Source organism: Petromyzon marinus, chromosome 13 (genome assembly GCF_048934315.1).
Source record: "Petromyzon marinus isolate PM22_M1 ecotype Great Lakes invasive population chromosome 13, UKy_Petmar_22M1.pri1.0, whole genome shotgun sequence".
In the NCBI taxonomy this organism is placed as follows: domain Eukaryota; kingdom Metazoa; phylum Chordata; class Hyperoartia; order Petromyzontiformes; family Petromyzontidae; genus Petromyzon; species Petromyzon marinus.
The window spans coordinates 14,004,520-14,022,777 of NC_133679.1; the positions used below are offsets into that span (position 1 = coordinate 14,004,520).

The following is an 18,258-nucleotide window of genomic DNA, read 5'->3' on the forward strand; positions in this document are numbered from 1 at the left end:
GACACTCACACACACACTCTGACACTCACACACTGACATACACACACACTCTGACACACACACACTGACACACACACTCGCTAACAAAAGTTTCCAGAGTCCCCCCCCCCACCACCGCCACCCCGCCCTTCCCCCCGGACCCTCTCCACGCCGGCCAATGAGCGGCACGGACGCGACCCCCCCCGCCCCGAGGGGGGCGGCGAGCTGTGAACTCGAGCGTGAAGGCGACGCAGAACCTCGCGGACAAAGGCGAAGTCGGGACGCGGTGCATCGATAGAGGACGAGGAGGAGGAGAGAGACGAGGACGAGAGGGAGTAGAGAGAGACGAGGAGGAGGAGGAGGAGAGAGCCGAGGAGGAGAGGGAGTAGAGAGAGACGAGGAGGAGGAGGAGGAGAGAGCCGAGGAGGAGAGGGAGTAGAGAGGGACGAGGAGGAGGAGAGACGAGGAGGAGGAGGAGGTGGAAGAGAGAGCGAGGGGTCTGCGCGTCTCCTGCTGTCGCTCCCGTTCAAGGAAGTAAGAGAAGCGGTCTGGAACGCGACCCTAGTGCCGTCATCCATCGTCTCCCTCGCTCTGCCGGTGCGTCTGAGCGACCGAGAGAGTGAGAGAGGAGGGCGAGAGAGAACGAGAGAGAGAGAGGAGGGCGAGAGAGAACGAGAGAGAGAGAGAGGAGGGGAGAGAGAACGAGAGTGAGAGAGGTGGGGGAGAGAGAACGAGAGAGAGAGCGACAGAAGGAAAGTTTGCGGAACGTTGCTTGGAGTGTGGTAACGGAAGGGAAGGAGGGAAGGAAGGAGGAGGAAGGAGGAGACGGCTGCCAGATAAAGATTTCATTCTCTGCGCGCCGCGCCGAGTGTGTGCTGGAGAGTGACTCCCAGACTCCACGAGAAGAAGCCTCGAGCAGCAGCAGCAGGAGTTGGTGGCGGAGGAGGAGAATCCTCTCGACCGAGGCGAAAGTCGACGGACAACTTTTTGTTGACGACGCAGATCGTCCTTGCGGGGTTTGAGGTCGCGGTCCCTTGCCTGGAGCCTTGGGCAAAGGGGCTCGCGTGTCGGGGTGGTCAGGGTTCGACCTGGGATTTGGGGTTAGGGTCAGCTTTGGGTGGGGGCGGTGTTTGGGTGAGCGGCAGAGATTGGAGACGGCCACAGACCAACGCGAAACGTCTCCCACGTTTGGGGAGGGAGGGGAGTTGGGACACCCTCCATGTGATCGCGACCAGCGCAAGTTGCCGAGTCGCTTGTCCCCAGAGCCGTCGCTTGCCCGGAGGAGTACGATCGTTGGCATGCCGAGCGGCTGCTGAGATGCCCCGGGGCACCGCGGCGGAGAGAAGGCGGAGGAGGAGGAGGGAGGGGGAGGAGGAATCACCGCGCCACCGGGCACAGAGTCGTCGCCAAATCCTCGCCGGGAGGGCTCGGAGCTCGTGGGTCCTGAGCGCGGCTGGCCCCGCGGCGATGTGAGAGGGGGGGGGGGGCAGCGCTCGACACCTCCGCTCGACTCGGCCGCGTTCTCGCGGTCTCCTGCTGCTGCTGCCGCCACTCGTCGGCGCTTCTGCGCGCGACTCGCCGAGATGAACACCTCGCGGTTGCGGCCCGGGACAGGCTCCGACTCCGGCTGCGGATCGGCTTTGGGATCGGAGTTGAGGTCGGAGGAGAACGCGACGATGTCGTCATCGTATCCCCGTCATCCCCAGCACCAACCCCATCATCCCCAGCGCCTACTCCATCATCCACAGCACCAGCACCAGCACCAACCCCATCATCCCCAGCACCAACCCCATCATCCCCAGCACCTGCTCCACCATCCCCAGCACCAACCCCATCATCCCCAGCACCAACCCCATCATCCCCAGAACCAACCCCATCATCCCCAGCACCAACTCCATCATCCCCAGCGCCAACTCCATCATCCCCAGCACCAACCCCATCATCCCCGGCACCACCACCCCTCTTGCTCTGCGCTGCTGCTACCCGTGTCACCGCTCTTGCACCACCACCATCACCACCACATCCTGCTGCTGCCGCTGCTGCTGCTGCCGCTGCTTCTGCAGCAGGCGCTGCCCGTTCGCGGGACACAGCAGGTACTGCTGCGGCCAGCGCAGGCAGCGCGCGGTGGAGCCATGCAATGCTGGGAGGCTGAGATCCGTTGCCTGCAAGAGACGGAGTGCAAGCGGGCGTACAACCAGTACCTACGGGCGTGCGAGGCGGCGCTGCGCCCTGCCGTCAGCGGGGACGTTGCGGACGAAGCGGATGGTGGTGGTGGCGGCGGCGGTGGTGGTGGTGGATTTTCCACCGTCACGCACTGCCCCAGCCACTGCATCCACGCCATCATCCAACTGAACGCGACTCGGGGAGGACCCGGCCTGGAAAGTTGCGACTGCGCGGACGACTTCGTGTGCCTCGCCGCCAAACGAGGAATCGAGCCGTGCCTGCCTCGCACCTACACGGGCGGCGGTGGCGGCGAGGACGAATACGACGACGACGACGAATACGGCGGAGGTGGTGCAGGTCGCGGAAGAGGTGGCGCTGGCGCTGGCGGTGCTCTGGGCTGCACGGAGGCGAGGCGGCGGTGCGAGGTGGAGCCGGCGTGCAGCGCGGCGATGGACGCCTACCTCATGAACTGCGGCAAGCTGCTGAACGGGGTGCGCTGCACGCGCGAGTGCATGCGCGTCATCCTGCATATGATGGCCATGCCCAGGGCGCTGGCGCTCAGCGAGTGCGTGTGCGACGGCCTCGAGAGGCCGTTCTGCGAGGTGGTCAAGGACAACATGGAGCGGCTGTGCTTCGACCGCGAGCGAGGGAGCGGCCACTTTTCCGACGAGGACGACGACGACGACGACGATGAGGGTGACGATGAGGATGACGACGGTGACGACGATGACGACGACGGTGGCTATGGGGACAACGCTGCCGCGTACGGCGTCGGAAGGCACGCGCGCCAGAAAGCGTCCGGGAGCGCGGATGGCACCCACTCGGTCAGAGTGTTCCCCAGGGGTCAGCCCCGCGCCGGTGGACAGTGCCGACCCCTGGCTAGCGTCGGGCTCACGGCCGCCGCGTGTCTCGCCGCGAGCGCGGCGCGGCGCTTGTCGGGGTGAGCGGCGAGGTTCGGGCCCCGCGCGGGTGGTCGCTTGGACGCTCGGCTCGGAGCTTTCGGTAGAAGCTGCACGTGCGCGTCGTGTGTACATTGTGAGTATATTTGTATACATGGGGCAACGACAACATCGAGTACAAAAAAAAAAACAAAGTTACGGTTTAATATATATTGACAATCACTTATTGTGGTTCTTTTTTTTTTGGAGGGCGGGAGGAATTTGTGGAAAAAAATAAGAAATAAATATATATTGTTCTCCCCCCGGGGATTGGAATTTTAACAAATGCGATACATTTCCCACGAGGGGGTGAAGGGCCGAGGGGCGGCGGGGATGTCGCCACGGGCTCTTGTGTTGGGCACGGTCAGTTTCTGACAGGAGCGCTAACGAGTGTGAGGATGATGGTGGTGATGATGATTATTTTCATTATAATTCGAAACGTATGGAATTGTACATCTAGAATAATGATCAAAAGAAGCAATGGGATGATGTTACGATTGCGCACACTGACAAAGATCCCTCGTGTAGTCTCAGCAGGCTAGTGGGGCAAGTGCTGTGAGCGAGTAGCACCTATGAAGGCCGACACGGGATACTCACGAGGGGGGGGGGGGGTGGATGGTCAGCAACCACCACGCCGAGCTGCCTTTGTCTCCCCTAGTGGCGATGTTTACTGCACACCGCACCAGGTACTCATTCGAAGCTGAGTCGACCTTGGGAAGGCTCTGGACCGGTTCAGATAATCGTCACCGGCGTTGGCCGTGAGCGGGAATCAAACTCGGATCGCCGGGCTCATAGCGCAGCGCGCTAACCACTGCGCCACCGCTCCCCACATTCTGCGCCCCCCCCCCCCCCCACGTCGCTATGATTCCACTCACGCGTCACGATTCTCTCATTAATCGTCACGAACCGATTCGATTACGGAGATATAATTCCTTATCTGCTTGTGCCGTACATAGGAGTGCAGTTTGTTCTGCCCAGTCTAGTTGGTGGTCTATCTTGTCTCGTTTGTATTGTCTCGTAAGCTCCGTCTCGTTTGTATTGTTTGTCTCGTAAGCTCTGTCTCGTTTGTATTGTCTCGTAAACTCTGTCTCGTTTGTATTGTTTGTCTCGTAAGCTCTGTCTCGTTTCTATTGTTTGTCTCGTAAGCTCTGTCTCGTTTGTATTGTCTCGTAAGCTCTGTCTCGTTTGTATTGTCTCGTAAGCTCTGTCTCGTTTGTATTGTATCGTAAACTCTGTCTCGTTTGTATTGTTTGTCTCGTAAGCTCTGTCTCGTTTCTATTGTTTGTCTCGTAAGCTCTGTCTCGTTTGTATTGTCTCGTAAGCTCTGTCTCGTTTGTATTGTCTCGTAAACTCTGTCTCGTTTGTATTGTTTGTCTCGTAAGCTCTGTCTCGTTTGTATTGTCTCGTAACCTCTGTCTCGTTTGTATTGTTTGTCTCGTAAGCTTTGTCTCGTTTGTATTGTCTCGTAAGCTCTGTCTCGTTTGTATCGTCTCGTAAGCTCTGTCTCGTTTGTATTGTCCGTGATGTTATCTCGTCCGTAGCCGTCTCTCTTCGGAGCCCGTCTCTTTCGTTACCTTCGCCTGCTTGAGTCGAAATAATTCGAATTTCAATTTCGGGAATGAACGTCGCATCACGACTCCTGGCGGCGCACGACCGCGACGCGCGCGCCTCGCGGTCGTGGGAACATCGGCGTCGACGGGCGACTCCGATCGCCACTGGCACCTTCGCAGCGGCGAACGCGACGCGGCCGAGCAGACACAGCGAGCCACTTGTTCGCGTCCCCTCCCACTGACGCGCCCGCGCTCTGCGCGTGCGTCTGTGTTGAGCTTCTTGCCCACCGCGTGTAGCCAACTCGCGATCATTTGATAGGTTCCGGAGGTGGTTGGTGGGGGGCGGGACAATAAATGCGAGGGGAAGCCGTTGATCAATTCCACTGCTGGATGAATGCCTCTCGACCCCATCCCTCCTTTGTGTTCGTGGCTGTCCCGAAGTCAGCGGCGAGGCGTTGGAGAGTGCGGGCTCCGGCCGTCGCTCGCCACTGACGTGGGCCGTGCCGCGGCCGGGAAAAATCTCGCTCGGCGCGTTCGTCACGGCGGTCGGGAGACTCCGTCGAGAACCGTTTGCGCAAACCACTGCGCCACCGCTCCCGTATTGTCCATTGTTCCATTCGGGGGCTGATTGAGGAGGATGATGATGATGATGATGACGACGATGATCACAGCAGCTCGCAAAAAATCGCGCTCGAACCCGATGCGCGCGCATCGAATATATCTCGTGCGGTGATCGATTATTATAATCGATTCGTAGGTTGCTGACCACATGGCCACGCGATGGCGTTCGCCTGATTCTCATTGCCCCCCTCGCCCCCCCCCCACACCTACGTCACAATAAGGGACAAAACAATCGATGATTGAATCGAACCGTGAGCTTGAATCGTGACCATTAATCGAATCACGAGAATGTGGGGGGGGGGGGGGGGCGAGAGAGTTAATTGATAAGCGCCGAATGAACGCGGGGAAGTAATGTTGATTATTTATCATCATCAGCAGCAGCAGCTTTGGTCAATCCACTGCTGGATGAAGGCCTCTCCAAGCCACTGCCACCGCGTCTCGCGATCGTGTACGAAAGACCACGCAGCGCCCTTCGTACGAACGGATTCCATTGCTCCATCTCCCCGGGAGTGGTACCCTGGGTCACGCGTTCCATTTCGCTCGGCTCCCACTGCCTTGGCGCTGTTGACCGGGGCTGGTGATGATTATCCCTCCCTGTTTGTGTGTGTGGTACTAGAGGGCGTGGGGGAGGGAGGGGGTGGGGTCACTATTACACTCGGCATTAGCGGGTTCGGGGTGCGATAATCAAATCGAAATAAATCGGGGGGGGGGGAGGGGGACAATGCAACGGTGGTTTGCGTTCAGTCAAATCCACCACACATACACAACATAGCCATTTGTGCATTTTGCAACAACAACAACAACAACCGTCGGCAGTTCCCGTAGAACCTCATCGTGGTTCACCAAGACCATTTTTTTGCATTTTGAGCAATCGTGAGCGGCTCACGGCAGCAGCGGGAGATAAAGAAATGTACAAACTGTGCGTCCTCATTAAGACTCATCAGCACGGCGTGTTTAAGAGGCGACGACTCTGGCCCGGTTTCACCCTTTCTGCGGCTCATCGGCAGAGTCGGAGCCTCTTTTATTTCACGCGGTATAAGCCCGGAAGGCCGACAGGCCGAGCAACATTTTACGTCTACGTGGAGATACGGACCGGAGGGTAGATTAAATTATTTATTTACCTACCTACAATGCTCCATTAAGAGCGCCCGGTGAGGATTTAAACTCGCTCGGCTCTGCTGCTGGATGGGACGTGATGATGTTACATCCATTTGGTGGTTTTCACAATCCAGAATTCACGGCATCCACTGCCCTTCACTTCCTCCTCCTCGCCTCTACAAAGCCACGAACTCCCTGCCTCTCCCTTGCATCTCCCTGCCTCTCCCTTGCATCTCCCTGCCTCTCCCTTGCATCTCCATGGCTCTCTCTTGCCTCTCTCTTGCATCTCCCTGGCTCTCTCTTGCCTCTCCCTTGTATCTCCCTGCCTCTCTCTTGCCTCTCCCTTGCATCTCGCTGCCTCGATCCTCATCTCCCACTCCTCGCCTTTCACAGCCCGCGTTCCATCTCCCCGTCCAATCCAAAGGGCCGCCCCTCTCCTGCGCCACGGTGGCCAACTCGAGCGGGCCCCCAGTGCAACTGCGCCAGGGCCCCGTTCCAGTGCTTTGGCCAGAGGGGCCACGCCAACAACGGTAACGCCACTGCCCTCCTGCCAAATCATCTCACTCCAACTTGCTCCGCTCCTCGCTCCCATCTACAGATCTCCCTTCGCATCTCCCCTCTCTAGCCTCACTCCCCTCCTAGCACACCGCCTCCACTCCCCCTTCCCATCTCATTTTCATAATCCTTTCTCCTCTCTCTCTCTCCCCATCATCCTGCCCTTCCCTCCCTTGTCTCGCCTCTCTTTTCTCTCTCCCTCACCTTCCTCGTGCCCTCCCAACCACTCCCTGCTCCATCTCCACTCTACCCTTCTCTCCTCTCATCCTCCTCTCCAAGCCACCTTTGTCTTCTTTCCATATTCTCCTCCTTCCCCTCCCTCCCCCCCCTCCTTCCCACCGCACTCCCCGCCACCACTAACGCAAAACGCTCCAACACAGCTGCAGCCTTGCCTCATTCTCGCTGTCAGTGGAAGATTGGCAACAACCACCACCACCACCCTCTTCTCCCCAACTTTCCCCAAGAGCCGGGTCACGGCGGCCGGGGTGTGGGGGGTGAGTGGGGAGGGGAGGTCGCTCTCTGGGTGTGTGATGGTGCATTCGGTGGAATTTAACGATTCATCGATTACAAAAAAAACTCGATTGCTCCACTCACGATCCCCCGTCGCATCGGATGCCGCGCGCGAGACTCCGTGTCGATTCGTGGACATTGCATCCACGTTGGTTATCGTCCCCCCCCACCCCCCTCGCCGGCGCGAGTTGATGGTCGGAATGATGGAGCGAAAAGGAATAGACAAGGCTAAGACGAATGGTAAAACAACAATTCAGTTGATACAGGGGAATATCACGCAGGCGGATACGGGCGAGTAAGCATCAACGATCAGTGCAAAACATAAAACGATCGATTATTTGACTCGAATAGTCACGTGGCCTCGTTTATGTCCATAATGGTGACGCTAGTCGTGATGGTCATGATGATCGTGATGATTGGTAATTGTGATGATCCAGATATTCGTGGTGACCGTGAAGATCATCATCGTCGTTACGACAATGATGCTCAATAATTACGTTGAGAATCATGATGACCATCAATCACGGTGAAGCGTCGTGGCTGTGATTACGACCATGGTCACGGCGATGATGACAATGACCACGCGAGTTGTAATGACAGCGGAGTGGTACTCAGTGTTGTTGATGATGATGATGATGGATCATGATCACGATGGTTCAGTGCATGCTAATAATGATCACCGTGGTGATGATGATGATGATCACCATGATGATGATGATCACGATGATGGGAGGTTCACGGGCGACGTGGCACCATGCGGAGAGCGCCACAATGCAAAATGTTTCAACAACAACAACAACACAAGAATAAGAAGAACAACAATCAATGATTATCTGTGCTGTGTGAAACCTTCAGCGTCCATCCCTGACCCACGCCCAATCCGTGCTGCCATCGCTGTCCCTCTGTAACGGTGATCACTCTGCCATCATGACCTCACAATGACTGCCATCATGACCTCACAATGACTGCCACATGACCTCACAATGACTGCCATCATGACCTCACAATGACTGCCATCATGACCTCACAATGACTGCCATCATGACCTCACAGTGACTGCCATCATGACCTCACAATGACTGCCATCATGACCTCACAATGACTGCCATCATGACCTCACAATGACTGCCATCATGACCTCACAATGACTGCCATCATGACCTCACAATGACTGCCATCATGACCTCACAATGACTGCCATCATGACCTCACTATGACTGCCATCATGACCTCACAATGACTGCCATCATGACCTCACAGTGACTGCCATTATGACCTCACAATGACGCCATCATGACCTCACAATGACTGCCATCATGACCTCACAATGACTGCCATCATGACCTCACAATGACTGCCATCATGACCTCACAATGACTGCCATCATGACCTCACAGTGAGTGCCATCATGACCTCACAATGACTGCCATCATGACCTCACAATGACTGCCATCATGACCTCACAATGACTGCCATCATGACCTCACAATGACTGCCATCATGACCTCACAATGACTGCCATCATGACCTCACAGTGAGTGCCATCATGACCTCACAATGACTGCCATCATGACCTCACAATGACTGCCATCATGACCTCACAGTGACTGCCATCATGACCTCACAGTGACTGCCATCTTGACCTCACAATGACTGCCATCATGACCTCACAATGACTGCCATCATGACCTCACAGTGACTGCCATCTTGACCTCACAATGACTGCCATCATGACCTCACAGTGACTGCCATCATGACCTCACAATGACTGCCATCATGACCTCACAATAACTGCCATCATGACCTCACAATGACTGCCATCATGACCTCACAATGACTGCCATCATGACCTCACAATAACTGCCATCATGACCTCACAATGACTGCCATCATGACCTCACAATGACTGCCATCATGACCTCACAATGACTGCCACATGACCTCACAATGACTGCCACTGCACGAGAGAGTGGAGTCGGGGGGGGACATCCATCTATCGCCCCCCTTTCCTCCTCCTCGTCCTCCCTTGGATCGCCACGTGTGTTGAAGGGAACCCAGAGGGGGGAGGGTGGGGGGGGGAAATGGAGGCTGGGCCACTGTGGAATTGTGACTCGTTTTGCTTTATAGAGATGTAATTTATTTCAATTAAAGTGCCTCTGAGCAATTTGCAGGGCAGTTGTTTTGTTCGTTGTTGTGTTTCTTCGTCGCGTCGTGTGCGTCAACGTTTCCCACGGTGCCCGACGTGGCTGCCACCTGCTTGCCCATTCGCCTTCCTCCCACATGACACTGGCCGAGTTCCAGCAGGTCCACAATCTGCGCGTCAAAAGGTCAAAGACTTTCGGGAGAGATCGCGCTTGGAGGGTGGGAGCCGACGGCGGTGGGCAGGTGGAGGTGCAGACTGCGGCATAGTTACCGTGCAGGAGACGTTTCCAATGTGTGCAAGGGTAGGGATGTCAGAGCGACGTTGCAGCGATAAACCCCACTGATACGCAACATGACATACACGCTCCTACGCAATGTATGTTGAAGTTATTTTGCACCGCACGTCGCAAACCGTGCTGATCGGAGGTGCGGGGGAAGGACAACAAACTAGACACAAAAAACGGCTTTAAAGAAGTGAGTTTGTCAATCTAACTGATTTTAAAGTGCATCGCTCCAGTGGTTTCCTAATGTAAAGACGACTTGACACACTTCTCTTGAGATGGCACTTTATTGAAGACACCTTCACTTGACATCAGGCCCCACTGCAACAGCCCCAAGTGTCCCGTGCATCTCCCCCTTATATACCGACCGAGGCCACGCGCCCTTCCCGAACCTTCTCGCTGACTATGGACGCTCGCTCCACCGGCAGACTCCACCGCCCTCTTCCGTCACCTGACCGCGCTCCCTTCTCGATCATTCCCGTAGCCACCAGTCCCTTCGCACTCACAGCTGACTCCCCTGTCATTACCTCCCGTGGCCACTAGTGCATTCATACAGTAGGCTGACTCCCCTGTCATTACCTCCCGTGGCCACTAGTCCACTCACACCGCATGCAGACTCTACCGTCATTACACTAATACCGGTGAGGAAGAGCGTTCCAGACGGCCGCAGGAGGAGCATCCGAAAGCGCCGCGCGATGCGGTGGCTCAAAAAGAAAAGACATCGATATGCAACTTGAAACACGTGCCTTACTTAAACACGGGGCGTGAACTCGAGGCGTGGACACGGCGTGCTATCTGTGCATCGTGACCTCGATAACCTTGGCGGGGGGAGGAGGTGGGGCGGGTCCACTGATGGTACTGGGGGATGCGCATGGACTGGAGGAGGGAGGGGGGGGTTCACATTGTATTGCATAACTAACGTTAACCCAACGCACTCCTCATGGCCCAGGCAAACGCTGCTTCGCCCATCGTGGGATCTCACTGGTGGGGGTGTGTCCAGATCTTTTCGCGGTGGCTATGAGATGTTAACTCCCTCTCCTGGTATGCAGGAGGTCGTGGGTTCGATCCCCACCCTGACGCCTGCTGCTGTACATTTGGAGTTTGAATGTTCTCCCCGTGGTTGCGTTGATTTTTTTTTTTGGTCAGGTCGCTTCTGAAAAAGAGCTGTATAGCTCAGTGGGCCTTACGTCCTAAAATATATATTTTTTAATAATGTAGCTTTTTCCCCCAAGAATAAGTGGGGCTCCTCGCACAATCCGGCCTGACGAAATCCCCGTAATGGCTCCATCGTAGGCCAGGCAGCCTTAGGAGTATTTAAATTTAAAGCGGGTGCTTTCGTAAAGGGACCGAGAAGACCTTGGGAGCCGAAGCGTGGCGTGACAGGCCCAGCAGGATTCACACTTCATCGCTCGGCTGATGGCAAGATAACGCCCCTTGGAATGATTCAGTGTACACCTCTGTTGCCAATTCAGAGCTGGTCGTGAGCACTCGGCCTAAGGTTCCGGGAACTCCTCCACTCGTTCCACAGCCACCCCAGCTGGTGTGAGCAGCCATGGCCAGCAGATCAGCTTCCCGTGGTATCCCGCTGGAGCCGATGGGAATTCCGCCGGGCACAGCCATGGAAAACGTCTCGAATTACACGGTCAAAGAAAATGTCACCTTGTGCAGGGTCCCAGAGGACGTTCCCTGTGGCGCCCCCCGAGGTCAACGGAGAACGGCTCCGACTCCCGGCCACGTAGATTTACCCCGTGCCTGTCCACCATCGTGAAGGTCCTCCGTGAGTGTGAGCAGAGGGTCAGGGACCCCGAAAGCACGAAGAACAACCCAGAGCCCTGGCCTCTCGATGCTATCATACATGGGAATTGACCATATCAGTTGCACAAATACACATTTGCTGACACACAAAGACAAAGATTCCCCGTGCTGTATAGCGTTAACAGACTGTTGTGGAAAGCTTTGTCAGCGAAAACCTATTAAGGCCAGAACGGCGAACAAAGGGTCAGCCCCACGAACGGCCGCCTTTGTATCCCCAGTGCTGACGTTTACACATCGCACCGTGTATTCATTTAAGGCTGAGTCGACATAGGGGGGGAGGCACAGGTCCGGTTTAAATATTCGCCACCGTTTTCCACACATCCATAGATAGACAAAACAAATATAAAGACAAAGATCCCCATATAGCCTTAACAGACTGTAGGGGCAAGTGCTGTTAGCGAGTACCTATGAAGGCCGGAACGGTACACGAGGGGGTGGGTGGCCAGCACCACGCCCGACCGCCTTTGTCTCCCCAGAGGCAATGTCTACACACCGCACCAAGTTCTCATTTGAGGCTGAGTAGACCTAGGGGAGGCCGGGACCGGTTCAGATAATCGTCACTGGTGTTGGCCGTGAGCGGGAATCGAACCCGGGACTCCAGGTTCATAGCGCAGCGCGCTAACCGCTACACACACAGATAGGCCACACACACACACACAGATAGGGTACACACACACACGCACACACACACATAGGCTACACACACGCACACACACACATAGGCTACACACGCACACCCACATAAGCACACACACACACGCACACACATAGGCTACACACACCCACACACTCACACACGCACACACATAGGCTACACATACACGCCCGCACACACACATAGGCTACACACACGCACACACAGGCTACACACACACACCCACACACACCCACACACGCACTCATACACATAGGCTACACACACACACCCACACACATAGGCTACACACACACCCACACACGCACACACACACATGCACGCACACACACCCACACACGCACACACACACACATAGGCTACACACACACACGCACACTTCCCACGCGCTCCACAGACTCAGTCACGCGTTGAAGACGCCGCGTGACGTACCGAGGGCTCCGACTCAAACTAAGATAGCGATCGCGTGCACATCGGTGGCTCTGCACCTAGGTAGACTCGGCCTCACAGCGAGTGCGTCACTTGCCCACGGGTGCGCAGACATTCGCATTGGGGCGACAAAGGCGGCCAGGCGTGCATCTGAAGGCACCCAAACCCCGGACCCGTGCCCCGGTCGTCACAGGTGCCCGCCGTCCCAGAACTCGCCCCAGGAGGTTGCGTGGACCATACACGGGAGGGGCCATCCATTTCCCGTGCTTGTTCCACGGGGGGGGGGGGGGGGGAGGTTCGTCCCGCGTGGCGGTCAGAGAGAGGGTCTCTATGGTCACGTGGAGCGCGCTTGGCAATCATCGGGCGCGTGCAGCGTGCGTCACGGCATGCACCCCTGCACAATGACCTGTTGTCACCGTCATCTGGGATCCGTCGAGGTCGAGTTCGATCATCATCTTCACACTCTAATGTATCCTCTCGCGTGGGGCTCTCCAAAAGTTGTCAAGAGGAGGCCCTTTCGCTGGCAGTGGCCTGGGGCGCGCAGTTGCAGGGACTGCGCCTCTACATTGGTGAACTGGTGGGGCACGAGGAATGGATGTTTACATTAGAAGCTTTGAGATGTGGTTGTGTTGAGATGTGGTTGTTTTGAGATGTGATTGGTTTGGGATGTGGTTGTTTTGAGATGTGGTTGTTTTGGGATGTGGTTGTTTTGAGATATGGTTGTTTTGAGATGTGGTTGGTTTGGGATGTGGTTGTTTTGGGATATGGTTGTTTTGAGATGTGGTTGGTTTGGGATGTGGTTGTTTTGAGATGTGGTTGTTTTGGGATGTGGTTGTTTTGAGATATGGTTGTTTTGAGATGTGGTTGGTTTGGGATGTGGTTGTTTTGACATGTGGTTGTTTTGGGATGTGGTTGTTTTGAGATGTGGTTGGTTTGGGATGTGGTTGTTTTGAGATGTGGTTGTTTTGGGATGTGGTTGTTTTGAGATATGGTTGTTTTGAGATGTGGTTGTTTTGTGATGTGGTTGTTTTGAGATATGGTTGTTTTGAGATGTGGTTGTTTTGCGATGTGGTTGTTTTTAGATGTGGTTGTTTTGAGATGTGGTTGTTTTGGGATGTGGTTGTTTTGGGATGTGGTTGTTTTGGGATGTGGTTGTTTTGGGATGTGGTTGTTTTGAGATGTAGTTGTTTTGAGATGTGGTTGTTTTGAGATGTGGTTGTTTTGAGATGTGGTTGTTTGGAGATGTGGTTGGTTTGGGATGTGGTTGTTTTGAGATGTGGTTGTTTTGGGATGTGGTTGTTTTGACATATGGTTGTTTTGAGATGTGGTTGTTTTGGGATGTGGTTGTTTTGAGATATGGTTGTTTTGGGATGTGGTTGTTTTGCGATGTGGATGTTTTTAGATGTGGTTGTTTTGAGATGTGGTTGTTTTGGGATGTGGTTGTTTTGGGATGTGGTTGTTTTGGGATGTGGTTGTTTTGCGATGTGGTTGTTTTGAGATGTGGTTGTTTTGGGATGTGGTTGTTTTGAGATGTGGTTATTTTGGGATGTGGTTGTATTGAGATGTGGTTGTGTTGAGATGTGGTTGTTTTGGGATGTGGTTGTTTTGAGGTGTGGTTGATTTGAGTTGTGGTTGTTTTGAGATGTGGTTGTTTTGGGATGTGGTTGTTTTGCGATGTCGTTGTTTTGAGATGTGGTTGTTTTGGGATGTGGTTGTTATGAGATGTGGATGTTTTGGGATGTGGTTGTTTTGCGATGTGGTTGTTTTGAGATGTGGTTGTTTTTGGGATGTGGTTGTTTTGGGATGTGGTTGTTTTGAGATGTAGTTGTTTTGAGATGTGGTTGTTTGAGATGTGGTTGTTTTGAGATGTGGTTGTTTTGAGATGTGGTTGGTTTGGGATGTGGTCGTTTTGAGATGTGGTTGTTTTGGGATGTGGTTGTTTTGGGATGTGGATGTTTTGCGATGTAGTTGTTTTGGGATGTAGTTGTTTTGAGTTGGGGTTGTTTTGGGATGTGGTTGTTTTTAGATGAAGGTGTTTTGGGATGTGGTTGTTTGAGATGTGGTTGTCTTGAGATGTGGTTGTTTTGAGATGTGGTTGTTTTGAGATGTGGTTGTCTTGAGATGTGGTTGTTTTGGGATATGGTTGTTTTGAGATGTGCTTGTTTTGGGATATGGTTTTGGGATGTGGTTGTTTTGAGGTGTGGTTGTTTTTAGACGTGGTTGTTTTGGGATGTGGTTGTCTTGAGATGTGGTTGTTTGGAATGTAGTTGTTTTGAGATGTGGTTGTTTTGAGATGTGGTTTTGGGATGTGGTTGTTTTGAGGTGTGGTTGTTTTTAGATAAAGTTGCTTTGGGATGTGGTTGTTTTGAGATGTGGTTGTTTTGCGATGTGGTTGTTTTGAGTTGTGGTTGTTTTGAGATAAAGTTGTTTGGAGATGTAGTTGTTTTGAGATGTGGTTGTTTTGGCATGTGTTTGTTTTGAGATATGGTTGTCTTGAGATGTGGTTGTTTTGAGATGTGGTTGTTTTGAGATGTTGGTGTTTTGAGATGTGGTTGTTTTGGGATGTGGTTGTTTTGCGATGTGGTTGTTTTGGGATGTAGTTGTTTTGAGTTGGCGTTGTTTTGGGATGTGGTTGTTTTTAGATAAAGGTGTTTTGAGATGTGGTTGTTTTGAGATGTTGTTGTCTTGAGATGTGGTTGTCTTGAGATGTGGTTGTTTTGGGATATGGTTGTTTTGAGATGTGCTTGTTTTGGGATATGGTTTTGGGATGTGGTTGCTTTGAGGTGTGGTTGTTTTTAGATGTGGTTGTTTGGGATGTGGTTGTCTTAAGATGTAGTTGTTTGGGATGTAGTTGTTTTGAGATGTGGTTGTTTTGAGATGTGGTTGTTTTGAGATGTGGTTGTTTTGGGATATGGTTTTGGGATGTGGTTGTTTTGAGGTGTGGTTGTTTTTAGATAAAGTTTGTTTTGGGATGTGGTTGTTTTGAGATGTGGTTGTTTTGCGATGTGGTTGTTTTGAGTTGTGGTTGTTTTGAGATAAAGTTGTTTTGAGATGTAGTTGTTTTGAGATGTGGTTGTTTTGGGATGTGGTTGTTTTGGGATATGGTTGTCTTGAGATGTGGTTGTTTTGAGATGTGGTTGTTTTGAGATGTTGTTGTTTTGAGATGTGGTTGTTTTGAGACGTGGTTGTTATGAGATGTGGTTGTTTTGGGATGTAGTTGTTTTGAGTTGTGGTTGCTTTGAGTTGTGGTTGTTTTGGGATGTGGTTGTTTTGGGATGTGGTTGTTTTGCGATGTGGTTGTTTTGGGATGTAGTTGTTTTGAGTTGGGGTTGTTTTGGGATGTGGTTGTTTTTAGATAAAGATGTTTTGAGATGTATTTGTTTTGAGATGTGGTTGTCTTGAGATGTGGTTGTTTTGAGATGGGGTTGTTTTGAGATGTGGTTGTTTTGAGATGTGGTTGTCTTGAGATGTGGTTGTTTTGGGATATGGTTGTCTTGAGATGTGGTTGTTTGGGATGTAGTTGTTTTGAGATGTGGTTGTTTTGAGATGTGGTTGTTTTGAGATGTGGTTGTTTTGGGATATGGTTTTGGGATGTGGTTGTTTTGGGATATGGTTTTGGGATGTGGTTGTTTTGAGGTGTGGTTGTTTTTAGATAAAGTTGTTTTGGGATGTGGTTGTTTTGAGATGTGGTTGTTTTGCGATGTGGTTGTTTAGAGTTGTGGTTGTTTTGAGATAAAGTTATTTTGAGATGTAGTTGTTTTGAGATGTGGTTGTTTTGGGATGTGGTTGTTTTGAGATATGGTTGTCTTGAGATGTGGTTGTTTTGAGATGTTGTTGTTTTGAGATGTGGTTGTTTTGAGACGTGGTTGTTTTGAGATGTGGTTGTTTTGGGATGTAGTTGTTTTGAGTTGTGGTTGTTTTGAGTTCTGGTTGTTTTGGGATGTGGTTGTTTTGGGATGTGCTTGTTTTGTGATGTGGTTGTTTTGGGATGTATTTGTTTTGAGTTGGGGTTGTTTTGGGATGTGGTTGTTTTTAGATAAAGGTGTTTTGAGATGTGGTTGTTTTGAGATGTGGTTGTCTTGAGATGTGGTTGTTTTGAGATTTGGTTGTTTTGAGATGTGGTTGTTTTGAGATGTGGTTGTTTTGAGATATGGTTGTCTTGAGATGTGGTTGTTTTGAGATGTAGTTGTTTTGAGATGTGGTTGTTTTGAGATGTGGTTGTTTTGAGATGTGGTTGTTTTGAGATGTGGTTGTTTTGAGATGTGGTTGTTTTGGGATGTGGTTGTTTTGAGATGTGGTTGTTTTGAGATGTGGTTGTTTTGAGATGTGGTTGTCTTGCGATGTGGTTGTTTTTAGATAAAGTTGTTTTGAGATGTGGTTGTTTTGGGATGTGGTTGTTTTAGATAGAGGTGTTTTGAGTTGTGGTTGTTTTGAGATAAAGTTGTTTTGAGATGTAATTGTTTTGAGATGTGGTTGTTTTGGGATGTGGTTGTTTTGAGATATGGTTGTCTTGAGATGTGGTTGTTTTGAGATATGGTTGTCTTGAGATGTGCTTGTTTTGAGATTTGTTTGTTTTGAGATGGTGTTGTTTTGAGATGTGGTTGTTTTGAGACGTGGTTGTTTTGAGATGTGGTTGTTTTGGGATGTAGTTGTTTTGACTTGTGGTTGTTTTGAGTTGTGGTTGTTTTGGGATGTGGTTGTTTGGGGATGTGGTTGTTTTGCAATGTGGTTGTTTTGGGATGTAGTTGTTTTGAGTTGCGGTTGTTTTGGGATGTGGTTGTTTTTAGATAAAGGTGTTTTGAGATGTGGTTGTTTTGAGATGTGGTTGTCCTGAGATGTGGTTGTTTTGAGATGGGGTTGTTTTGAGATGTGGTTGTTTTGATATATGGTTGTTTTGAGATGTGGTTGTCTTGAGATGTGGTTGTTTTAGGATATGGTTGTTTTGAGATGTGCTTGTTTTGGGATATGGTTTTGGGTTGTGGTTGTTTTGAGGTGTGGTTGTTTTTAGATGTGGTTGTTTTGGGATGTGGTTGTCTTCAGATGTGGTTGTTTGGGATGTAGTTGTTTTGAGATGTGGTTGTTTTGAGATGTGGTTATTTGAGATGTGGTTGTTTTGGGATGTGGTTGTTTTGAGTTGTGGTTGTTTTGAGATGTGGTTGTTTTGAGATGTGGTTGTTTTGAGATGTGGTTGTCTTGTGATGTGGTTGTTTTTAGATAAAGTTGTTTTGAGATGTGGTTGTTTTGGGATGTGGTTGTTTTTAGATAAAGGTGTTTTGAGTTGTGGTTGTTTTGAGATAAAGTTCTTTTGAGATGTAGTTGTTTTGAGATGTGGTTGTTTTGGGATGTGGTTGTTTTGAGATATGGTTGTCTTGAGATGTGGTTGTTTGAGATGTGGTTGTTTTGAGATGTTGTTGTTTTGAGATGTGGTTGTTTTGAGACGTGGTTGTTTTGAGATGTGGTTGTTTTGGGATGTAGTTGTTTTGAGTTGTGGTTGTTTTGAGTTGTGGTTTTTTTGGGATGTG

General features: G+C 51.6%; 1 protein-coding gene across 1 annotated transcript; it reads left to right on the plus strand.

Annotated features, from left to right (window-relative positions):
- The first annotated feature begins 211 nt into the window (after nt 1–211).
- Nucleotides 212–9,589, plus strand: LOC116942073 (uncharacterized). The gene has a single exon (XM_032953631.2). The coding sequence runs from the start codon at nt 1,563–1,565 to the stop codon at nt 3,084–3,086; it is 1,524 nt and encodes a 507-aa protein (XP_032809522.2). The 5' UTR covers nt 212–1,562; the 3' UTR covers nt 3,087–9,589.
- Nucleotides 9,590–18,258: the final 8,669 nt, after the last annotated feature.

Bases quoted from the DNA above. Each gene is read 5' to 3' on its own strand.
- LOC116942073 (XM_032953631.2), top strand. From the start codon at position 1,563: ATGAACACCTCGCGGTTGCGGCCCGGGACAGGCTCCGACTCCGGCTGC.